This window comes from Dromaius novaehollandiae, chromosome 11 (assembly GCF_036370855.1).
Source record: "Dromaius novaehollandiae isolate bDroNov1 chromosome 11, bDroNov1.hap1, whole genome shotgun sequence".
NCBI lineage: Eukaryota > Metazoa > Chordata > Aves > Casuariiformes > Dromaiidae > Dromaius > Dromaius novaehollandiae.
The window spans coordinates 22,045,830-22,070,514 of NC_088108.1; the positions used below are offsets into that span (position 1 = coordinate 22,045,830).

At 56.5% G+C, this 24,685-nt stretch overlaps 1 protein-coding gene and 1 long non-coding RNA gene across 2 annotated transcripts in view; both read left to right on the forward strand.

Annotated features, from left to right (window-relative positions):
* Positions 1-2,951: 2,951 nt before the first annotated feature.
* LOC112989728 (uncharacterized) lies at positions 2,952-7,886 on the forward strand. Its single transcript, XR_003260888.2, has 2 exons — positions 2,952-4,629; positions 6,402-7,886. It is a non-coding gene; the product is annotated as an uncharacterized LOC112989728 (long non-coding RNA).
* Positions 7,887-9,485: 1,599 nt separating this feature from the next.
* GPC4 (glypican 4) overlaps positions 9,486-24,685 on the forward strand; it is a 76,122-nt gene continuing 60,922 nt past the window's right edge. Inside the window, exon 1 of the mRNA XM_064518332.1 lies at positions 9,486-9,915. Coding sequence (XP_064374402.1) covers positions 9,747-9,915 — 169 coding nt within the window. The 5' untranslated portion in view covers positions 9,486-9,746. The remainder of the gene's footprint in view (positions 9,916-24,685) is intronic.

A 24,685-nucleotide genomic window follows, 5' to 3' on the forward strand; every position in this document is an offset into this window, starting at 1 on the left:
ACGTTCCTTGCCCTGAGGGCCAGCACGGACCAGGCAGATGCTCTGTGACCGAGGTGCAAAGGCACTAATTGGCCTAGGTAATTGCCGAGGGATCAGGCCGAGTCCGAGCGCGGACGCTGATTCGGTAATGAATGAGCGATGGCCATGAGTGCGTTTGGCCAGTAGCTCTTTCCTTACTTACTGCTTCTTATCAAGTTAAGGGACTGGAAAAATTCCCCGGCTGACGCTGGCGTCTCCGTGCGAGGAGCACGTCCTTTGCCCGTGGTCGAAGCTGTGCCGCAGCAGCCACCTGGGCTGATAGACACAACCCTTCCATTGTGTCCGGCCGGCTTGGCGAAGGCGCCTGCGATTCGTGTCATCGCTCAAAACGTCGGCACGGTTATTTTGCCCACGGAGCAGCCCCGGAGCCGTCGCTTGGACGTGAGGTTTCATGCATCTGCTTCCCTTCTTGCGCCACGCTTATCTCACGCCGGGCTCGGCGGCTGGTGTGGGCTGCGTTGTTTCAGGTGAGCTCATGCATTCAGCTGCCGAAGGCCTGGGTGCGTGGTGGTCCCCGTCCCTCTTCTCTGGGGTCCTCGTGGCACGGGGGCGAGAGGCAGAGCTTGCAGCAAGGCGTCAGGGTGCAGAGTCCCAGACCTTGAGATCATCGCTGAAGACGCCCTGCGGGGCCTCTCCTCGGCAGAAACACTTCCAGCGCGACGCTAGACGCCGGGGCCGTGCTTGGGAGCAGTGCGAGCGGCATCCTTGGGATTCTTTATTTGGGGCTATTGTTCAGGGTCCTAAGGGAGCCGTTAGAAAGAGGATAAAGCAAATTTACCATTGCAATAGAAACAAGATGAGATTTATTACATGAATCGTTCTCTGAAGTCAAACATATGGGAGGAAAGAGTGGATTAATTTACATCTCCCTCGCAGTCGCTGTCTGCTGCAGCGATCTGCCACCAGGCGCGTTAGGCTATCACGGAGTGAGGCATCGCGTGCCCTGGACGCGTGATGAGGGCACCGATCGTGGCTCCCTCCCAGCAGCGGGAAGACTTTCCGCACCTTCCCGCTTTCTCCCAGCCGGGAGCGTTGCAGCCGGCCTGTGCCCTGTTTCCCGCGGATGGGGCTAATGGGAGCCGGCGGTGCTGGGGGTACTGGGCTTTCCCTGCTCTTTCACCACGTAGAGATGCTCCTGCAGAGAGCGAGGGCGAGCCGAGGCTGGGGTGGGAGACGGGGAGCCCTTTGCAAGCGGGGCCAGCAGTAACGCCTCCTCGAAGGGCGCAGGGAGAGGAAAGCCACGGCTCCAGCTCCCGCCCCGGAGATGCTGCTGCCAGGCTGGGCTGCGGTGGGAAAAACCGCGATTCACTTCCCATCTTTCCCGTTGGGTTTTTTTTTTTTTGAGCAGGGAAAGGCAAACAGCGCGTGATCAAGCCTCGCGCCCCAGGCCCGCCCCAGGGCTGAGGCTGCTTTTACGTGCAGCCGTGGGCGCTTGCCCAGCCTGCTGCAAGCGGGGCGCGCTGCCGGGCTGCGCGGAGCAGAAAGCCCGTCGGTGCAGCACACGCTGCCCGCGAGGCAGGAGGGCCGCGGGGGGAGCGGGGGGAGCGGTGCCGGGCAGCGGTGCGCCGCAGCTTGCACCCAAATGCACAGCGGTTGCACATCTGCTGGCGGAAGAGTAAATATAGACATGGGTCTCGCACCTTTCCAATGTTGCACATCTGCAGACTGCGAGCGCGGCTACGGGATTTGCATGCTGCTTTATTTAGTATTATATAAGCTGTGTCATGTTTACGGTAAGCACCCTGCGGGCACCAAATGTGCAACCGCAAAAGAAAAAGGGGGGGGCATAGAAATAGAGGGAACCTTTTGCAGCTGGTTCCCAGTCCCAGCGGCTGCGGCGACGTTCGAGGGGAAGCTCCTGTCTGACCTCCCGCTTCCGCGCGTGCCGTCGCCGCGTGGCAAGGCTGGAGGCTTTCGCTGCTGGTGGTTTACGTCTCCGGGAGGTACCAGCCCGCTGCAAGGCCCAAGCCTGGGAGGAAGGAGCGTGGTTCAAGGGCGAGCAGGCGCGAGGGGACGGTGGGGGGCTCTGCCGGGAGGCAGAAAGCATGTGCCTGCGCTTGTGTGGCCGCAGTCCCTACAGTAAAGCCCCGTTTGCCCTGCACCTCGCTGAAACCGCTGCGCAGCTCCCGCGCTGCTCGCCCGAAACTTTCTTTTCCAGCATTGAAAGCGTGATCGTTTTAGGCAGTATATGCTTTTTTATTACTATTATTATTATTTAGGAGACTGATGGATGCTACCGTGTGATGGGCTGCCCGAAGCCACCGCGACAACTCTCTTACACCGGCGCCTGGTTATCGTGATTTTGCTCTACTAATCCAGTTTCTAAGCAAATAATTGAAGGGCCTCGTGTGCCTCTGCCCGCCGACTGCCCGGTGAGCGATTCCCGAACGAGCGCCCACGCCGCGGGTACCGTTTCCCTGCTGATGCTTCACCCCAGCGGTTTTCGGGGCGTGTTTTGTGACCAGCCCTTGCGCGGGGGAGCCAGCCCTGTGCAGCCTCCTACCACGTGGATCTCCAGGCTAACAGAAATGGTCATTTCACTTATATATATTTTTTTCCACTGAGTCACTTGCAGGCATTGCTCTGCATGAGCGGGGAGGGCTCTGCGTGGTGCCCTGGGCTCGGCACCAGCCCGTCTGCCCCCTGCTCGGCTCTGCCGCCCTCCGGCAGCCCAAAAGCTGCCAATTAGCAGGAACGCGGCGCGATAACGAAGCGGTAACTGGCTGGAGCTGCGAGCGCTGGTCGCGGAGTATCGGCAGCACAGCGGCACACAGACGGAGGGTGAGCGCGGCTCCGAGGCGGCGCAGGCCTGCCTTCGAAACCAAATCGCATCTAAGCGAACTTTTAAGTCAAGAAATGATTAATCGGGCACTCCGCTCTTGCCCTGTGGTTTTGCATGTCTTGGGTGAGAGTTCTCAGTTTTCCCACTGCAGCTGCGGGACCAAAGGGAATAGAAAAAAAACCCTTTTAAAGAGCTGAGATGACAATTTCAAGTGCTGGGCACTTAGGTGAGGTGTTGTGAAACCCGAACTGCGAGAGCTCAGCGATGCTCTCAGACCTGGGTCGCGGCAGAGGAGCGTGCTGCAGCTACCTGGCGCTGCGCTTTCTCGGCTGAAACAGGCCGTGTGAGTCAGAGCGAAATTTTCCATCGGGAACCTCTGCCCGGCTGCTAAGACCGAGGCTGCAGAGTGTTTTTCCCCTTGCTTGCTCGCTTGTCGCCGCCTCCTCGTGTGCAGCCCCGAGCGCCGCCGGGCCAGTCCCCCGCGCGCACGCCGGCTCTCCCTCCGGCCGGGGCCTGCCGCGTCCCCGTGATTTATGGCAGGAAACGTCGACTGCAGGGTAACAAATGGCTGGGGGGGTTTTCTTCCCTTTCCCCTCCTGATCAACTATTGCAGTAAGACAACTTTCAGTTTTTCTTCCCTTTCCTCCCCAATCTATGCCTGAACCGCAATATTGGTTAAAAATATCATCTGCGGGAAGAAAAGGGAAATAACCGAGCACCTCAAAGCCGGCTGCCTGGGGCCGTCCTGGCGGGAGCAGCAGTGAGGACCGGCACCGGGGCCGGTATCGGGCTGATACCTAATGCCGCCGCGTCGGCGTGCGAGAATGGGGCCTTCTTCTCCAGCAGCCGAGCGTGCCGGCTCGCCGGCGTTCCCGAGTGCAGAGCACACGGCACCCGCCGCGGCCCTCCGCACGGCCCGTTGACACGCCGCTCTCGGGTTTCATCCTGAAAATCTGGAGCTTTGCGCTGAGCAAATAACATGATCTTCTCCCTTCATCTGGAAAGGATAAAGACAATCGCTGGCGCTCGGAGCGGATCGCTCGGTCCGTCCCCCCGCCTCCCGCTCCGCTTTCTGCGCAAGCCCCAACTTGCTACCCGCAAGTCGCAACTCGCATGTTTTCACTTGAAAACTTTAAACTGCGGGGGTGAGGAGCAAGAGCGGAGGGGAAGGATGAGGGAGATTATAAAGAGGGCTGCTAGCGTAACCAGGCACGTCTGGGCGCCCCTCGCGCCCCCCGCCAGGCCGCTGCGCCCCATCGGGGCCAAGCCTGCTCACCCCGACGACCTTACTTGCATTTTCAGATCCCCCCAGACCAGCTCCTACCTCTCTGCTGACCATCACCCCGCAGCTCCATCACTGGTCAAGTGAGCCCTGATCCAGCCAACGCTGCTGGCGACTTGCAGGCCGGCGCTGCCCTGGAAAACCAGCCCAGCCAGCGGGAGAAAGGCCGTCCAGCGGCAATGCGTGGTGTGGGATGATGCGTGGTACCCGTTTTTGGCTAGCTGGGTCGTCTGTCACTATGAACATCCCTCTCCTTCCCTCTCTGCTTTCTATGGTAAGGGAGGATTTCCTGCCCCTCCAGGCAGCACGTGAGGTTATTCCCCTCTGCCGCGGGTTTGCAAGGAGCCGAGGCCATGCCTCCGGTGGGAAACACCTGGAGCAACACGGAGCATCTCCATCCATGCCTTCTCCACCACCCGTGCCTGGGCTGTGCAGAAGAAACCCCCACCGCTCCCCGGCTCCGTTCGGCTGCTGCAGGCGCTTGGCACAGCGTGTCCCAGTCATTACGGGCTGCAACGGCAAATGGGTAAGAGGCGGATTTGGGGAAGGTGGCAGGGACAGTCGTTGCAGTGGAGCTGATCTGGAGGAGAGAAAAGTATGGGGGGAGTCTGGGCTCTGCCAAAAGAAGGGGAACATATTTTTCTCTGCGTACAGGAAACAGGAGAAAGAAATAATAGGCCTGAATCGTGGCTGGGGGGGTTCAGACTGGCCATTAAGAAATGCTTTTGCACAATAAGACACCGAGTTGGTAGCTGGGACAGGTTTGTTGAGGAAGGATTTGAGACTGGGCAGGGATCAGCTCGAGGTAGGTCCTGCCAGGCCAGAGAGGGGGGATCAGATGTCTGCAGCCCTTTCCAGGCCGATTCTGTGCGACTCCAGGGTTTTGCAAACCCACCAGGTGAGCGATGTGCTCATCTACGGACCGGGAAAACATGCATTTAGCAGGTGAGACTGTCCCAGATGGGCGGGAGGGAGCGCTTGGCCAGGTGGAGCCACCAACTTCTCCCCGGTTTGTGTGGATTTACCTCTGGGCAAGATACCCTCCTTTTTCCTTTTCTTCTTGCTGCATGTTTTCTCAGCGGTCATTAATTAGAGCCCCCCAAAGCTCTGTGCTAACGACTCGCCCCATGTGGCCGGCACTGAGGTCCGGATGCACGAGGAGTCTCCAGGAGCTCTGACTGCCTCCCACGGCCTTGCTGGTGGCTGGGCAAACCGTGCGCTGCCCTTGCCCTGGAGGTGCCCACCCAACGCAGGACGCTGAAGGAATGCTTAAAAAGGAGGGGGAAAAAAAAGCAGCATGCCGCTGCCGGCTCTGGTGCAGCAGTGATTGCGGGTCGCTTGCTGGGAACCTGTTGGGGGGTATTTTTATCCGCGGGGTGTGAGCGTGCTGTGCCTCACAGCCATCTGCTACACAGTCGTTTCAGGGCGAGCTGGGAAGCGCCGGCGCGACAAGCCGTGCAAGCGAGTGCCCTCCCGCGCTCCCGTCTCCCCCGCGCCGCGTCTGGGGACGGGGCTCAGATGCACCTTGTATTGCTGATGGGGGGGTGAAGTGCTGCATTCCCCGAAACGGTGCTGGTCCCCGGGCCGCACGGCAAGGGAAGCGCTGGCAGCAGGCTGGTCCCTGCGGCCGGGCTGGCTCCGTCCCGGGCACCCGGCTCCCGTCCCTTGACGACAGCCAGCGCTGGGGTGGCTTTCAGCTGGGCTCTCCTGCAGGGCTCCATCTCCCAGTACAACCCCCATCAAACTGCCCAGCAAGCGACTGGGGCAGGCTGCTGGCCAGGACCCAAACCGTACTGAACAGGCGGCTTAAGGCCCGGCAGGACCCAAGTGGGGCTTTCAGACCTACTCAGTGCCATCAGGTGGGAATGGGCCCCCCCCAGCCGCCAAGGCTTGGCGGTGTCGGTACACTGCGCCCCTCCGACCAGCCTGAGCCTAAAATCAATCCCGTGAATCCTGCGCACATGGGAATCATTTGTATTGGTTTTTACTTTAAGCTTTAGAGATGTGAACTTAGATGATACCGATAAGATTTATACTGATTTAACTGCACCTCTGTGAAGGGTTTGTACTAATTCGGCTAGAGCGGAGTCCAAGCAGCTTGAACTAACCCGACAGGGCTTTGCGGAGCGGCGGGAGGCTCTGCGCAGCACCTGGGTGGCTCCTGGGCAGGAGGAGCGAGTCGGACCTCCAGCACAAGATTTGGGAGACGACATGACAAACTGGAGGAAGGCAAACGGGACCATGGAGCACCCAGGCCTCCTCTGGTTTCTTCTCACCTGTGCTTTCTGCTCTCTGCAGAGCTTGCAGGGCTGCTGTTTTACCACTAAAAGAGATGATGGAAATCCGCAGTGCCAGGCTGTGCGGGGCCCGTGGCACGCGCTGGAAGAGGCTCCTTGCAGATGCAACGTGGATGGCGTCACCTTGCCCATGGTTCCTGGTGGCAGGGCCGAGCCAGCAGCTCCTGCGCTGGAGCCAGACCGTCCCCGAGCCCCGATGCACCCGGAGCGCTGGCAGGGAGAGGCTCAGCCCCCCGGGAACGGAGAAGACTCGCAGCCAGCTTTTGGGGCGGGCAGAGCCCAAACCCTGCAGAGAGCGTGGGCTCTGCACCTCCGGCCGGCCGTCTCTCCTGGGGGGCAGCCCCGGCCCCGGCGCTGGTGGCAGAAACACTAACGGTGGGGGAGAGTTTGGGTGGAGGCAAGAAGGAAGCGCGAGTCAGGATTTTTCACCCTGAAACCCCCCCCATCAGCATTTAAACCTAAAATGCAAGTTTCCCCTTTGCTTTTCTGCCTCCTTCCTTTCTCCTGGGGCAGGGGAGCTGCTGGGCAGGCGGGGAGAGGGGGCTGGGCAGGTCCCGCCGGCAGTGAGAGCACACGGGGGAGGTGGGAAATTTCAGCGAAAAATTTCCTTTTTGAGAGAGGCTACTTTTCCATCCCTTAACAAAATAAAAGGGGTTTTTCGTGAAAAATTTCAGGCAGTCCCATTGTTTCGCTGCAGCCTTTGATTTAACTACTCGATCAAGTATTCGACAAAACCCTCCGTGTTTTTCAGGAGGTTTCTTAAATCCTGCCGAGGTATGGGATTATGAGGAACAACAAACGGCAAGCTGTCTCTAACCCCGCAGACTTTCTCACTCTCGTTTTCTCTCCCGCTTTGGAATAAAAAATGCAGTGCTCCCCGCTGAGTCCTCTTTAAAATTCACATTGTCTCTTCAAATAAAGGCTGGGAGGGTGAGGTAGCGCTTTGAAACCAGAACTCAGCCCTACATCGCAGGGCCAGATCCTAGAGGATTATTCTCTCTCCGGACACTTTATAACTTCATGAGAACTTCGGGCCTGGCTTGTCTCGCCAGGCAAGCGGGAGCCGCCCCGGCTCCAGCGGCGGCCTTGGCCGAGGGGATGTTAGTCGCTGGGGGATGCCTCAGCCCACCGCGTGCATTCGCCCCTGGAGAATTTGAGGCCCTTTGCAAGCCGGGGCAGCAGTAACGCCCTGGGGAGCTGCAGCCTTCACCCCTGGAAAGCCCCGAGCTGAAGGAGCAGCTTGTTCCCACCAGCAGCCACCGGTGGGGCAGCGTGGCCGTGCCTTTGCTGTCTGAGGGCCTCTGGCTGGGGAATGAATAGAGGCCTTTTCCTCCCTCTGCTAACCTCTCGCAGGCATTGCATTTCACTGACAAAAGCCTACGGGCGAGGAGGGGGAGCTGGCAACTTCCTTTGCTGTTGTTTCAGTCTGTGTCTTTTCCCGATGTTGCAAAGAGAGAAATAAGTATAATAAACGAGCGTATTCAAATGTAAACCGCTGCACATTTCTTTCTGAAATGATGCTATCACCAGGTCATTCCCTTGTAATGGGGCAATGCCCCTTTGGGGCTGTGCTGAGACGCAGCGCTCGCGGCCGCACGGAGCAGACACGACAGGCTGCGTGTGTGTCACTAGCACCGAGGTGGCACCGCCACATTCTAGCGAAGAGCAAGACTTCGTCCTGCCAGACGCTGTGCAGCAAGGTGGCCGGAGCCAGCACGCAGAGGACGCGCGGTCTGGTGCTCGCCAACCTCTCCAGATGCAAGGGCCGCTCCCCCGTTTTGGCGTAAAAAGAAAAGCCAGGCTCTCGCTCGTGCCGCGGCCCCTCGCCCTGCTTTTCGCCCGCAGCCCACCAAACGCCAGGCCAGCCTCTGGGGCCGGCTTGATTTCCGTCCGTCCCGCTTGGGGCTGGGATGATCTGTTTGACTTGCCGGGGTTTTTGGTGGCCTTTTTGTGGCCTTTCCATGAGTTCATGTACAACCATTGCTCTGCGGGTTACTGGCTGTGAAATGTGGCTGTAGAGAGGAAAGCGGGCTGGCGGGGGGAGCATCATTTTTCCAGGGGTGATACTAGGCGCATGTGGTTTCACCGGGGCATCTTGGAGCACTACGGCGTTGGTGTTGCTGCAGGAGAACCGGGATCCCTCATCCCCTGGTCCTTTCAGAAATCCTGTTTGAGGGTAGTTATCTGCTTGGGTTAGGAGAACATCTTAGGCTGCGTTCAAGCAGATCATACCACCCTTTACGTGACGTTAGGGCACAATGAAATCACGATAGCGCCTGTCTTGCAATAGCCCGCACTATTTTCACGTGCTTCAGTAAAGAGAAGCCAGCGGTAACGGCGTGGCCATGCGCTGCGGGTGCCCGGCCGGGGCTGCCCCTGCCACCCAGCCCTGCCACAGCCCTCGCGCGGGCAGATGTTTTACATCTGTTTACATTTACGCCTGCGTCTGCTGGCGGGCTGGAGTACGAGGGAGGATGAGCGGCTGGAGCGCCTCAGCGCCTGCCTTCGCGAGACCTCTGTCCTCCCAAGCTCTTAGAAACAGAAGGATCAGGGAAAAAAGCAGTCCGTTTTTACGAGTCTTTCATGCGCACAGTTCAAACCTGTCACAGAGACGTCAAAATTCATCAGCTCGCTGAATCTATTAAACCTGGAGCAGAGCTGAAGCACTCAGAGCTCGAGTTAAAAAAGGAGAGCCAGCCCCGCTGATTCCAGTGCACAGCGAGAAATTTCGCTTTCCGTTTTGGGGCGTTTTGGAGCAGGTCCTCGAGGACCAGCGAGTGCGGACGCCGGACGGGAGCTCCCCTAGGACGTGCAGGCGCCGGCTCCGGGGGGCGGTCGGGGGCAAAGGCAGCCCCCGGCCCGGCGGGGGCTCCCGGGGCGCCGGGGCCGGGCTCGTCGCGGGCAGCGGGCGCCGAGCGGGGCGCGTCCCGCCGAGGGGGCGGCGGCGCCGGGGGGCGGCAGCCGCGGGCTCCGCTCCGCCTCGCCGGGCGGGCGGATCCCGGCTCCTGATTTTCCCGGGGGCTGCAGAGGCTTGTCCCGGCCCTGCGCGATCCTGCTTGGCTGCCGCCCTCCCCGCCTCCCTCCTCCTCCTCCTCCTCCTCCTCCTCCTCCACCACCCCATGTGCTTCCTGCCGGGCCAAGTTTGCAGAGCGCCGCCGCACGCCGGGCCAGCGCAGCGGAGCGGAGCCGCAGCGGAGCGGGGCGCACGGCAGCGGCCGCGGCTCCTGCACGGCGCGGGGGGCAGGCGCGGCGCAGCGCCCGCTCCGGCTCCGGCTCCGGCCTCGGGGCGCGCTCGCCCGGCCCGGCCCAGCCCCGGCCCCGGCCCCGGCCCCGGCCCGCCCGCACCATGCCGCGGCGGCGCGGCTGCCTGCCGCCGCTCGTCTGCACTTTCGCCGCCCTCAGCCTGCCGCTGCTGCTGGCCGCCGAGCCCCGCGCCAAAAGTTGCTCCGAAGTGAGGAGGCTCTACGCCGCCCAGGGCTTCAGCCAGAGCGAGGCGCCCAGCCACGAGATCAGCGGTGAGTCGCGGCTCGCCGCCTTTGTGCGCGCCCGGCGCGGCTGCTCGGGGCTCCCCGCGGCGCGCAGCGGCTCCCCGGCGCGCAGCTCCGCCGCCCGGCGCGGCTCTGCTCCCGGGCTCGGCTCGGGGCGCCCGGCGCGGCTGCCCGCAGCCCGAGCCGCGGCCCCGCGCCTGTTGCCGGCTCCGCCGCCCGCCCTCGCCCCGCGGCCGGGGGGCGACGCGGCCCCGCGCTGCCCCGGCGGCGCCCGCCCGCCCCGGGTGCCGCTCGCCCCGGGTGCCGCTCGCCCGCGGGCGAAGCCACACGGAAATCTTTCCTCCTTCTTCTTCTTCTTCACGTTTGTCCCGAGATACTTGCGCATGGCGGGGACAGGAGTGCTCGCAGTCGGCAGCGGTAGGAAATGGTAGCTAATGTGCTCCCACCCAAAACATTTTATTCTTTTTGTTCCATCCTTCATCTCCCTCCCAGGGCTGCTGCTTTTATTTCCCCTCCTGAATGACCTACTGGACCGCATTCTCCGCGGAACAAAGGAGGTGCCTTTTTAGCTGGAGTCCTCGGAGACCACCAAGGACTCCAGCTCATGCACTGCAATTTCGCACTACTTTCAACAATAACAAAAATGCATGACTGAATGGCTCAAAAATGTGGAGTGTTGGAGGCATTCATTTCGGTCTAGGACACTGTCACAACACAGACAGACCCCAAGTAAATACCTTTAGACTGCTAATATAGGAGCCGGGGTAATCTTTACCATTGCTGTGCCCTCCAGATACGCATACATTATCCTTTTCACTGACAAAACTAAAATGATTTCAGTCGGTTGCACTTTTATATTGTCAGACTAATGATATGCGTTTAGCCTACATCTGTTTGAACAAAATTGAGGGTCCGTTTACTTCTCCAAGAAATATTTTAATGAGAAACGTCTGACTGGCTGCAGTTAAGATACTCTTTCCCCTTCACCCTCCCTGCTTCCTGAAATGGTCTCTAATAAATAAGCTTGTATTTGATTTGAGTCCAGCCTTCGTCAGTGTAGTGTCAGGATATGTGCGGGCTTCCTCGTGCACCTGGGATCTGGAAGGTTTGACCTAGTCTTTATTTTATATATTGTTATTTAAGATGCCTTGGTGTGCTTTGGAGGATGTCGGGGATAGATCATGCTGACAGGACTTCCATTTGAGGCTCTAAAGCTGTTGTCAGTTTGACCCTGTGCTTTTGAAATAAGGGGTCAGAGAAATGTGATGAGCAAGGTAAGATTATTTAACAAAAGAGGGGCTTTCTGGAATGACACGCTCACTGAAAATACCGGCTAGGGCAGGCTGCTCTCCCAAGGGTACGGGAATTCTCTGTGTCTGACCTCGCTTGGAAAGCAACAGGTCTTGCAAAGTTACGTTTCAAATGTCATCCTGCTCTGGAGGCTGTTTCAGAGGGGATCTCGGACGTCTTTAAAGGAGGTTTGTCAGGCAAAACTTTAAATGTAGTGACCCTCAAGTGTGATTACATTTAAATCTTGAGTAGGGTGCTCTCCCCACTGCATTTTTGTGATTCCTGTTAATAGCTGTAGTTTTGGGGTGTTTCTTGTTGAAAGGCGCACAAGCTGCCTTCCTGCTGCTCGGCTATTGTATGCAACAGGGACGTTAGCAGCTGATCCTGCTCTGAGTCTGAACTTTCTGGGCGTTGAATCAGCCTGAAGCCAGGCTTCACCTGCCATTGCTCTCACCAGGACCTCTTACAGGCTGAGGCCCTGATTGCAGAGGTCCCAGCAATCACTGATTACAGGGAAATGGCAAAGTGCTGTGCCACTAATTTGGTGGGAAATTCAGCCTTTGATAGCGTGGGAGGCTGTGGCTAGGCAAAAGGGTTTTATTGGAGAAACCTTGGATTTCAGTTCGTGGTTTAGGTGATAGTGGTGTGTTTTCATTTGCAAGGGCAATACAAAAAGTGAATTGAAAACAGTCTTGGCTGACGAGTGAGAACAAGATAAAGGTGTGTGAGGGGAAGAGGTGGGTGCTTTGGCTTGTTTCCCACCGGCGTGGCTGTGGAAAGTGGTGCTCGCTGCTGGGTAGCACTGCTCTGCTCACCGAAACGTGGTGCCGAAGAACAGGTAGGAGAGTGTTCAACAGGCGGAAATCTGGGGCTGTAAAGCTGATGGGTGAACGTACAGAAACATGGCTGTTATTGTTGTGAACTCAAGTCCAAAGTCCGTCTAGTTTTTCTTTCGATTCTTGTATAGGCTTCACAGATTTTGCTTTATTCTCGCATTCTCTTGAAGGATTGCTCTAGATCACAGTGCACGGGCAGAAACTTCCTAACACCTTTCCAAAAAGGTATGCTAAAAGCTGTGGCTAATTACTGTTCCGGTAGGTGCAGTCATTTCTTTACTGTCAGAGCATGGAGTACTGATCGTGCAAAACTGTTGGCCTTGAGTGGTCAAAGCAAAGCACGCCGGCGGCGTGGATGGACGTGCCCCCGTGCTGAGCTGCATGGCAGCATGGGAAACCCATGCTTACCCCATGTGCGCAGGAGTTGTTCCATGAGGTAGCACTTCTCACGTGGATTTTTTTGCCCTGTTTATGTTCTTCACAAGAAGTAGGTGTGTGCAGCCTTTTGTTTTTTGCTTTTTTTGGAAACAAAATGTTCATTCCAGCAATCTTTTTATCTGTATAATCATTATTTTATTCATGCTAAATGGCTACTACTTGTCCATAATTACCTAGGAGTTTGACCTAGAATTGGTTTAGACCAGGTTTCAAACCTAATTAGAATAGCCATAAATGAGAGGTTATATCCAGCTGATGTAAGTGGTCATTTTCCTTCTAGCAAGCTGACAAATACCACTTTAAGGAGAAATTGCACAGCTGGTCAACTCATCGTTTGCTCGATAAGAGGTGTATAATGTGTTCTTTGTAGTGTGGAATATATAGAAATTGTTTCTTTTTATGTTAACTAGGTGTTAGTGGTATAAAAAGATACTATTGCTAGAACTCCGCATGGAAGCATTTCTGAAGTTCTGGCCCTGCTGCACTGCGTTGTATCTGAGCGATCTTTAATGCCTTGTGCACCTCTACCCCGGGATGTGCGTCTCCGAGCTAATCGTGGTGAGGTGCAGTCTTGCTGCTGTTGCTTGAGAGGTCCATATTTGTGCAGAGCTGTCTGTCTGGTGGTGGTGGTCGGTTTTTGGGACCGTTTCTTTGACTCTTGGTATCGTATAGAAAAATGAGTAGGTGGTCTGGGGAGCACTGCAGCCTGTAATTCACTCGTGTGGCACTGCTGGCGAGGCAAACCACAGGAGCGTAGTTTGAGGGCTGGAGGATGGGCCAGGGAGGAGGTTCACCCCGAGCCCACGTGTTTCTTATGCATCACTCTTATAAAACAAAATCAGCCCCAAACCGTACTTTCTCATCCGAAGCACTGTCCATTCCCCGCATTACAATAGCAGAGGCTGCAACTTCAGGAGTTCTTTGTTAAAGCAGGTATGAAGGTGGCTGCGTCGTGTCAGATGTGCAGCGCGAGAGGAGGAAGGTTGTGGGGACGTGTGCTCGGTGGGAGAGCCGGGAGGATTTAGGTCTGGATTCACTTTGCAGGACTTGGCTGTTGTTGCTGACGTGGGAGAGAGTGGTGACCTACAGGTAGGGATGTGGTGGCAGGTCTTTCCCTGCGTGTCCCTTCGAGGGAGCTGTGGGAGTCCCCGTCTCATCTCCGTGCCGTGGCCATGGATCAGTGAGGGGGGTTTCTCTGCCTCTGATATGGGCCATTCCCCAAGCCCTGGAAGAGATGGCTTGTTAGCTGTATATACCTTGGAAGGAGCTTCGTGGAAGTCTCAACCTCTTTTTGTAGGAGTAGCGATGTCACAAAGTGCATAGGGGTTCTTAAGTTTGCTTTTAAGTTTCCTGAGTGAAGGACATATCTCATGAAGATCTTATTCTATAGCCTGTTGCTGCTCATTTAGTTCAAATGCTACGCAGAAAGTGTTATTCTTTATTGCATCCCCATGTCTGGCCCGTGGTGGTGACGGAGCAACTCCCTGGGAGCGACCATCTGCAGCGGTCGCTTAAACCAGTTGGTCTGGTGTGGCTGCAGAATAAAATGCAAAGCGAGCTGGTGGCGTCCATGAAACCCCGGTAGGTGTCTGTGATTAAAAACAAAAAAAATCCAACATTTCTTAGAACAGAGGCCCCTTCTTGCCCACAGGTGTGAAATAGATGGAAATTTCTTCTCCTTTCCTGCTAATTGTATGAAATAAATGTTTCTTTTTGCTGATTTAAAAAAGAAAAAATGTCTTGCCTATCAGTGAAAGGTGTATCAGTGAACCTGAGAGTTTCCTACAGAAAAGCAGTGCGTTCCATCTAGAGCATTGCTGTTCTGTTTTCCTCTGATGTGGATTTCACGATGGCTTGGAGGCAGACTCCAATGGAAAACACGCTGTTGGAAAGCGCGGAGCGAGTCCGCCTGTGCAGGGAGCTGGAAGCCAGTAATGCTCCATGTTCAATCTTTATTAGAGATGTTGTGTGTAATCTTTGTCTCTCTATTTAAACCAAATTAATGAAACAGCTGCATTTATTCATGGGGAGTGATTGAAAGCAGCTCGTTCACTCTGACAGAGGAGATCACTTGGCCTGTGATTTTGGACTCATGGGATTTTGCCCAGAGTAACACTTGCAGGGGTGCCCAAGTGTCTGCTGCTTGCTCATGCCCTGTGGGTAATAGTTGTCACCTGGGTGCTGCCACTGGTGCTCACCCAGGTGTGTCCTCTTGGTTGATGGGGAGACTTGCTCTGTTGGCATTGCTTTTTTATGTATAAAGTTCAGCGAATGTGTTTTTAGTAGTCCATGTGCTTCTCTTCCATGTGGCCTCTTCCAGCACAGAAACAATTTCTGGATCTTGCCCAGAACTGTGTCATCTGGCACTGCGGATCTCGTTGAAGCCTGTTCACAGGGGACAGCTCCTGGACTCATTTTAGTGTGAGGAGTACGAGATAGTGCCTCATCCTCTTCACCTCCGAGTTATTTCTTGCCCCTTTGAAGGAGTGGAGCTACCTGGCCGCCAGCCGTAGCGGGGACCTCGGGCTCTGGTTGCGATGACTTTCACAGTCATGCTGCTGGAGGCGATAGCCCTTACATCTAGGGTGGGTTCTCGAGCTCTTGCCCAGCATGTATTAATAGAGCAGTTGTCTGACCGCCCGTGGGTGGGGAGGTAACCGTCGGAGAACGTCCTGCGGCAACCGCAAGTCCTCGCATGGAAAACTAAATGAGAAAATCGCTTGAAGTATTTTTAGCTGCTCGTAATGTCATTTAGCAACTGGGAGCAGCGCGGGGGGGAGCTGGCACGGCGCGACGAGGCGGGCATCCCGCGGAGCGCTGGCTGCTCCGGGGGCCGTCGCGCGGAGCCGCGTCCGAGCGGAGCCTCCGAGCGCCCCGGCGGCCGCTCGCCTGGGCCGCCGCTTCCCCGCGCTGGGTCTCCGGGGCGGCGTTTCGCTGGAGCACAGCGGCGCGTTATGTCCTCGCCGGCTGCGGCGTGGGGCCTGTGGTTAGCAGCGCCTGCTCGCAGTGGTCCAGGCTGAGTGGGAGTATCATTTTCCTTGGCAGACACTTCATAGAAAGTACTGTTTTTTCTGCCAGAATAAGCAGTCATTACATTCCATACAATTCATAGTCAAATTATTATCTATTGTTAAAATTGCCTTAATTATCAGATGTTTCCTTAGACATGTAGCTGTTTTCTAAAAGGCTGAATAGGAGTGTGTACATTGTGCAGGAGGCCTGGGCGACACAATGTTTTTAGTGCTGTTTTGTAATTTCAGGGAGATTTTCTGTGGCTTTCGTATGTCAACAGGCTTTGTGGTCCTGCTGAAACGGCAGCGGAGCGAGGCGGGCGCAGCGGCGAGCGCCGCGGGAGCAGCCTGGCCCTCGGCCCGGCCTCCACCCGGGGCCGTCCCTTGGGGCGGGCTTCGTCGCTCATCCTTCATCTGTGATGAAGAGGAGAAGTTCGGACCAAAATGTCATTGCCGCGCACGAGCAGTGGCGGTGGGAGCAGATCCTGGCTGAGCCTTCCCTTCCGTGGAGGCGTGGGACGTGTCCACCCTGCATGGATGGGGCGGGCAGGAGGTTTGGAGGGGTCTGACGCTATTACGGCCCGGTTCTCCGGCAGCTGGTGTCAGAGGTGGTGTTGGGGAGCCGATGCCCGCGGTCCCGACCCGCTCCGTGGTGTTGATACGTGGTTAGTGCCGACCCAATGGTCCTCTCCACGTGCAACCTGTTGGTAGCACCATGCATGGACGGAGAAGGGCTGGTGGCGTTCCTCAGGAGAAGTCAGCTTGCGAGGCTGGATGAGCAGCTTTCGCCTCCCTTCCCCGTCGTAAGCGGAGGGGCGCTTGCTGTGTGGTGGAAGCCCACATGTGCGTTGAGTTGTGCAGCCTCAGCATTGCATCTCTCTCCTCCCTGAAAGTTCGGGCAGCGCCGTGGCAGAGCATCCCCGTTATCCTGCTGTAAAGTCCCGCACCTCCTCCCAGCGGAGGAGCCGCTCTCTGGGACCGATTCCCTGCTTTTGTTCTACTTTTTTGGCAAGGAAATTCTTGCTAGCCAAGAAGGTCAGGGGGTGCCCCTCCTCCCCGGCTCCCGGGCCGGCGCAGCGCGGGAGCCGCTTGCCAGTGCTGATCTCCAGGGTAATAACCTCCCCGCATTCCTCACATTCCTTGTGCTTTCTCTTTCTTCCCAGATTATGAAGATAACTTCCTTCTCCCTCTCACTTAGCAAAGCCACGGCTTGGGAGAGCTCCTAAATTTCCCCCCGCGCTCCCTAAATCCTCCCGTGCCCCTTCCAGGTGTCCCGCAGCAAACGCTTCCGGCGGCCCGGCAGAGGCGGCTTTCGCTCTTTGCTGCGACTCGTGCGCCTCAAAGGCTGCCGCGTGGTCTCGCATCGTTATTCTTCTAATTGCCAAGTGTGTTTTAATTAAAAGAGGACGGTTTTGCGTTGCGGCCTGTCGTACCTGCTTCCTGATTTAGCTGCCGGGGAGCAGGGAGCTGGCTGGCTCCCGCCGGGGCGCCCTGGGGGCTCGGGGTGCTGCCCTGGCCTGAGGCCTCGGGAGCTGCGGTCCTCGGAGCGGTTCCAGCTTAGGAGCGGGGAATCGTCTGGATTTTAAGCAAATTCAGATGGGAGCAAACAATGATGAAATGTTGAAAATATGTTTCGACATTTTTGTGGCCGTAGGAACTGGTCTTGCACCGGCTCAGCTGCAGCTTTCGGGAGGCAAAAGTATGAAGTATGTGGCCCTTGCGCGTCGTCGGCAGCGTTGCTGGGTTTTTTCTTTTTTCTGTCCTTTTTTTTTTTTTTTTTTTTTTTTTTTTTCTTTCAAATGCTCATAGGAAATTGGCTTTGGTAATTGAGTTTCTACAGAACCACAGCATCCAATAGCTGTTCCTGCCCCGAGGTCACGGGTAGGTTAGGTAAAGTCATGTGCACCAGATTTAACCTCTTGTGGTTTGTCGGGCTCCTCTAGAAATCGCCGGTGACTTGGGGGGTGCACGGCAGCTCCGGGAAAACCCCGCCGTGGCTCAGCTGCCTGGTTTTCGGGAAGCTCTCGCCCCGCACCGGTGGCTCTGCAATGGGGCGTGAGCGCTGCAAAGGGCGGTCAGGGCCCTGGTGGCCCGCCGGCTTTCCTGGCGACCTGCGGTGCTTGCCTGGGCGACGGGTGGCCACCTTCTGCTCGGGAACGCTCGGGCGCTCGGCCGGCCAGCATGGCTTGGGGTGCCAGAGCCGGTGCTGTCCCCAAGTGGGATGGGGCACGGGGGGAGATGGTTGCATGACCCAAGGGGAGATGAGCGCTTGCTCCAGGGCGGCAGGAGGGATGGGTGCTTGCTCTGGAGGCACGGGGGAGCTGGTCGCTTCCATCTGGAGGTGGAAGGGGAGATGGTCCCTTGGTCTGGGGGTGGAGCGGGAGATGGTGATGCCAGGGCAGATGGTTGCTCCAGGGGTGGTGGGGGAGATGGTTGCTTGCTCTGGGGACGGCAGGGGAGATGGTCCCTCTGGGGAGATGGTTGGTCCAGGTGTGCCAGGGCAGATGGTTGCTCTGGGGGAGGTGGTTGCACTGGGGGTGGTGGGGGAGGTGGTTGCTCTGGGAACAGCAGGGGAGATGGTCATGCTAGGGCAGATGATTGCTTTGGGGGAGATGGTTGCTCCAGGAGTGGCAGGGGAGGTGGTCACTTGCTGTGGGGGGCAGTGGGAGAGAGGGTCCCTCCAGGAGAGGTGGTTGCTCCAGGGGTGGTGGGGGAGATGGTCGCTCCCAGGCAGAGGAGCAGCAGCAGCTGGGGACGGTATTTCAATACTGAGAGCGGCGCAGGAGCCTGCTGTTGGCTGCACGCCTCCGCCAGCCAAGTGGTGTCCTCATCCCACCGCGGCCCCCTCATCCCGCCATTCCCAGTGCCTCCGCCCGAACTGGGACCTCGTTCTGGGCTGAAGCACGTGGCGGTGGGAGCATTTGTGCTGGAGCAGGCCGGCTCTTCGGGATGGCCGTACCCGTGGCGAGCGGTGCTGGGCCATGCGTGGACCTTGGACGGGGAGGAGAAGACAGGCATGGTGGACATCACAAATACGAATTAAAGAAAAGGCACTGGGAACAAACCCCGAGGGGCGACCTGCTGCTTCAGGCAGCGAGGCAGCAGCTCAGGAAGGGCAGCAATGCCCCTTCCTTGCCGATACCTCAGGGTTCGGGGGATTTACTGGCAAAAAAGGCCGGCTTTGAGAAGTTGTGAGTTGGAGGTTTAGCTTGGTAGCACTGACAATTTGGTATAAAAAGCTCTGTGTTGCCAGCTACGATGACAGGCGGTGATAAATCACTGCTGGCTGGTGCTACAGGTTCTAATAATGGTGTTTTAGAAAAGATTACATGGGTTTTAATGCAAACTTTTTACTTCTTTATGCTGTCCTTTATGGGCTCTCTCTTTAAAGAGCTGAGCCTGTTTCGATTCAGCGTTCTCGGAGTATAAAGGCTGAGCCAGGATTTTACTGGGCTGAAACGCAGTGTTTGCTTCTCCGAAAAACACAAGGATCTTGTTTGAATGTCTTTATAGCCAATTGGCTAGAGGTATTCTTTTTACTAGGAAGCCCTTTTTTTTTGTTTTTTTAAAGGTAACTTTGCTCGGCGGAAGATTAAAGAGCAAGCAGGTTTGCTCAGCTCCACCGGGTGCTATTAGAAAGAAATTCGTTTGCGATAGGGAGAGACTTTACATTTGCAGCAGTAAGAGGGTGGGAAAAAATAACCCTCTGAAGGCTCTGCACTTTCTTGGCCCGTTCCCATGCAAGGGGACAGGGTGTTTATGCGATCAAGGAAAGCAGGGCAATTATAAGTCCGATGGAAAATGATTCCCCCGCTATTTAAGTGCACGCTGCCACGCAGGCAGTGAGCGGTCCCCGTGGCCGTGGGTGCTTCGACCTCTGCGTGGGGCGTGTTTTTCCCCTGCGGAGATCTGCAGGAGGGAAGGGGACCGTTGCTGTTCCTGGGGACCGTCCTTCCCGGGAGCATGGGAGAGGGAGCGTTTCCCTGGGGGATGCAGTCTGCGGCGGGGTGGGCTGGGATATAAGGTGTGCTCTTAAACACCTGAAAGCTGCTGCTGCTTCTCCGTGGGGGGAAAAAATCGCTTTGATAGTGTCTGCTAATGATTCAGTGCTGTTTACATAATAATTGTGGTTAGCTTTCATTAGTGCTCGTAATGAGCCCGCTTGCTTTCAGCGCTTGCTGGTGCGGTTCTGCGTGCTCCTTCCTCGGCGCCCGGAGCGCTGCGGCTGCCTGGCCGGACGCTGCCCGCGCTCTCCGGCCCGACCTCCCTTCCCCTGCTCAGAAGGGCCGGGAAGCTCAGGACTCCTGATTGCCAGACGGAGCAAACGAAGGTTTATACCGCCGAAGCAGCTTCTGGAAGGGTCCAGGTCGCGCTTGGAGCCTCGCAGCCCGCTCGCGGAGCTGGGTTTCGAGCCCGTTTGCGGGATTTCTCAGCCTTGTACCAAAACCCTCCTGGTTTTAGGTGGCGTCAAGGAAGGAAACCTGATGACAGATCCCGTGGTGCAGATGCGTGGTGTCGGCGCCCGCGCCGCTGCCGTTAGCACAGTGCCAGGCCGCCGGGTTAACTGCTGCAGCCTAACCTTGATACAGGGCTTGTTTGCTTTCCGTGCCCGAGTGATTTCCAACGGTGGAGTTAGCGGCTGCGAGCGGCTGCCAGTGTCTGCGTCCCGGAGCCAGTGTGCGTGGGAACGGCGCTGCTGGGAACAGCAGCACCGGCGGCCAGAGCCCAGCGCGGATCTCCTATTTAATAAATAATGTCCCTTGAAGGAAAATGCATTAGCCTGAGTGGTACCTGGAGAGCTGGATGAACCCCGGGCAATGGGGAGGGTGCTAGTCCGGGCTGTGCCGGGTAGCAGATGGGAGGCTGAAGGAAGGACGCCTGCATCACTCAGGCAAATGACTTTTTCTTTAGAAACATGCTTGGAGGGATTTGTTGACAAAACTTTTTTTTTCCCCCCCCCCTTTCCTCTTCCTTCTCCTCCGTCTCAGTTCTGCCCCATTCCTGCAGCTCTTTGCATCGACTCGTCCCTGTGCCGCTGCAGGGTCGCTCCTCCGTGGGCTGCTGTCTGGATGCTGCCACCCGGCTGGAGGGATGCAGAGATGCCCCAGGTCCCCTGCGGCCAGGCTGTAGCTAATAAAAGTTGGCAGAACATAGCTCTCTACTTTATTAAAGGCTCCTTTATAATATAAGGCGGACTTTGTCGCGACACCCGGGCGGCCCCCGAGAACAGCCAGCCTTTTCAGGGCCGGCAGCCGTTCCTGGGAATATTCCCGGCACGGTGCTGCTCGAGACCGGTGCTCCATCTGCTTTTAAAGCCCAGCGTGCCCGTGGCCGGCGGCTCGAAGCGTGGCCGGGGCCGGGCTCTCCCGGCAGCCCCATCGCCAGCGCGCAGACTCCGCAGGAACTGGCAAAATCGCCGTGGCGAGCGAGGGTTAATTTTTAGGTATCAAAATATGCGCAGAAGGTTAAACGGCGCTTCCGCCTTGTCAATGAATTATGGCTTTAAAATATTTGCATTCTTTCCTGAAAGATTTAGGAATAATTATATAGCACTCGGGGGCAAGGCATTGCCAGATAAACTTAACAACTCTATAATTTGTACTCGAGGCAGGGTTTCCTGTAAATGATAGTTTTGTTTAGTTTTACAATACTGCTTCCAAATGTTTGCTGGTTACGGATTGCCAGCTAAACTGGACTCATGAATCTGGAAGAGTATTTATTTGTTTGTTGTTGCAGACAGTAAAAGCTGCTGTATTAGGCCGAGACTTGGCATCTTGTTTAAAACTCGGGGTGTCTTTTCCCGTGCAGGTTTGCTGGGGTGCACGGCTGAAGCCGGGCGAGTGCAGTTTTCCCACTTAATGCATCAAATCCCTGAGCTGCTCTAGGATCTCTTCCCGCTCTGCGTTTTTTTTCCTGGGTTTGAGAGGGGAACGCTGGCGTTTCAGCGCACATACTTTATTTCCATTACTCAAAGCCGGAGTCATGCATAGTTACAGCCAAAGACACTTCAGCAGCTCTAGGGATAACAAGATAGCTGACAGACTGGAATGCGGATTTATCAGGGGTAAAAACTGGCAAAATTCCTTATTTCTGATTCTTCTTTTTAAATAGGCCCTTCATACTCCTGCCGTATGAGTCCCCAGCAAGTTCTAACCCTTTGTGTTCGCCTCGATGGACCCAGAAACGGGCAGAGGGGCTGCGCGTGTGTTTTCCGTGATTGAATTACTCTGTGTTTTTTTTTTTTTTTTTTTTTTTTTTTTTTTTTTTTTTTTTTTTTTTTGTAACTGTGAATCTCTTCCAGAAAGTTTTCAATGGGTTTTTATTTTAAAGTGTAGGCCTTTGCACCAGATGTGTGGGTGAATGACCACAAAATGTAAATTTTACTGTATGTTGCCTTTGGACTGGCAGTTTGAACGACTACTGGGCAGTTAACATAGGAAGATTGTGCCGTGAAACCTGCTTGCTTGGGATTTGGTTTGTATTAATTTCTTTCGGAGCAAATCGTTTTAATGGCCTCAGTTACGTTTTGATGTAGAGCTACGTTTACTGCGCCTTGGAAATATGTGCGTTGCTGGGGAAAATAGGTCATCTTCAACACCCTGGCTTTTTAATAATACGTACATTGAAATATTCTGATCCACTGAGCCATTTCATTTTGGGACACAAGATTCATGCTTGAAAGTTAGATTAAGCAAAATGCCACAATTAAGGGAGCTGGGTTCAGGAGACGAGTCAAGCTGTTTATTTAACTAAAGAGTTTCGAGTTAAAATTTAACCTCGGGGAATTTCTGAGCTCCCCTGCGAGTGGCTCTCGGTGCAGCGAGACCTGCTTGGCGCAGGAGCGGCCGGCGCGGGTCCGCTCTGCCTTCCCGTTGTAACGGGGGCCGGTGCATTTGGAGCTGGTGGTTGTTCCTGTGGTTGCGCTTCTTGACCTGGAGGAGGAATGAAGAGAATTTCACTTTTCCTCTGGAAAGGAAACGGATTGCAAAACACTTTGTTTTGGAAAAATGTCACTGTTCGGAAATAGCCGGAGACCGGCACAGGGGTTGACTCCGAGCCCGTGGCCCTGCCAGGACTGAACGCCTGAGATGCTGGCTTACCTGGGGGCCGGGCCGCGGAGCCCCCCGCGCCGCGGGGACGTCTGCTGCTAGCGTCGCTGCGTGTTGCCGGCGGGTGGTTAAGTGCCTCCCCGCTGCGGGGACTCCTTGTCTCTCCTCCTTGCTTTTTTTAGCTGCAAACTTTTTATAGGCTGTTTTTGCTGAAGGAGAGGGGCTGGATAATAGAGCGGGAGTGGCAGCGCGAGGACGGACCCTCTCCCCGCCCGAAAAGGGATGACACGACCTCAAATGTGCCTCCAGTCGGCACCTTGAAACTGTCCGGCGATGAGATGAGGGTGGCCTGGCCTTGCAGAAGTTGACATCCCCTCGCTGCTGCTGGCCCTGCGTCGGGATTGCTGCCGGGGCTCGCAGGGCACCAGCGGCCGTTGCCTCTTGGCGAGCGGGTTCAGGACCGGGTTTTGGCCTGGCAGAGGGATGCCGTAGCCCCATTTGCACTCCAGCCCCCTCTGCTCCCCGGCGGCCCAGCTGGCTTGGTCGGGAGCGTGCTTACACGGACAAAATGAAGCCCTGTGGTACCTGCCAGCGAAAGCCGTGGTGCGGTTGTCCCCTGTCAGCACAAGGTGCTCTCAGCTGGCCTTTTTTTCTTCTTTTTTTTCTTTTTCCCATGTTGCTGAGCTGGAAGGCAGAGTGTTAGCAGCGCTGTTTGCACAACCGACCGGCTGTGCTCAAGAGCGGTGGGAGCTCCCGAGCCGTGGCGGGGGGCAAGGTTGCCCCTGTCAAACTGGGGCTTTGCAGGTGCACGGTCTGGGCGGTTCCGGGGCTTCTCACCCGCGTGCAGCGCGGAGGTCTCCCAAACGCGCTCCGTCAAAACCACCCGCGATGCAGCTCGGCATTAGCTAGAGGAGATAATACCTTTGTGTGCAGAGGACACAGGATCTGCTGCTGTCTTGCTGCAAGGCCGATCCGATCTTTGAGTCTCTTTGCAAGCCAGGCAGGGGTTGCTGCAAAGGCAGCGCTCGGGCGGCTCGCCTCGCGCGGCACCGCGGCCCGTCTGGCGAGCGAGATGGGTGAAGCTGCCGTGGACGCGGCTGCCAGAAGAGGAGGGTTTCCTGCGCCTGCGGTGGCCGCCGGCCCCGGCTCGCTCTCGCTGCCGCAGCTGCAGGCTGCTTGCCGGGGAAGTGCGGGTGCGAAGCGGCGTAGGGTAGGGAGAACAAAAAGGACTGGCTTAAACGGGTCACCTGAAGCTGCTTCTGTGAAGGCCAAGAAACATTATTAATCCCACCTAGGTTAAAAAGCAAGATAGTCAGAAGGCATATATGTGCTCTCTTTCTGGAGCAGGCTAAAGATTGAACCCTAGAGATTGAACCTCCTTCCCAAAACCGTTAGTACTGAGTAGCATCTTGGCTTCTGCCGCAGGAACCCGGTGGCTTTGAGAGGAGACGCGTGTCTGCTGACCCAGCGCGGGGGGAGGATGAAAGCAGCCCCGTGCCCTGGTGCCCTCCTCGGGGACGGTCGGTCCCGCGAGGCCCGAGACCGCGCGGCCGTGGCCGCTCCTCTGAGGCTCTCCAGCCCGTTCTGGAAGGACTTTGCTCAAACAAGCGTCGTGGCGCAGAAGCGGGCTTGCAAATTGTTGAGAAGACTTGGAGGTTTATCTATGCTAACGAGAGGAGGAGCGCTCGTGTGACCCTCCGGATGGATAGCGCTGGTCTTCACGGCTGAGCAAGGCAGCCGGCCGCAGACGGAGCTCCTGGCTGGCTTCGTGGGGGAGGGAAGGGGGACTAGGCGGAGGAATTTCTAATTTTGTGATATCCTTCTCGCGCCCCTTTCTCCCCTCATTCCCACCCCTATTCTCGCCTCTTCCACGGTAGGTTAAGCTACTCTGCCTTGCCTTTTCCGCAAATACTGGCAAACCTCTGGGCTCAGACCAGGGAATATATTACAGGTCTGTTCCAGGCGAGGGTTGGCTTTTCTGACATAGGTTACATTATGCTGGCTGAACACAGTGAGCTGCTTGTGTGCAGGCTGGACTGCTTGCGTTACAGATGCCCGGGCAGTTAGAGGTAACGCTTGCTTAAAGGAACTTTTTTTTTTTCCCCCCCCAGTTAAAAAGTCTTATTTACTAACTCAGCTATGGCCTTAGCTCTGAGGCAATTTGTTTAAGGGG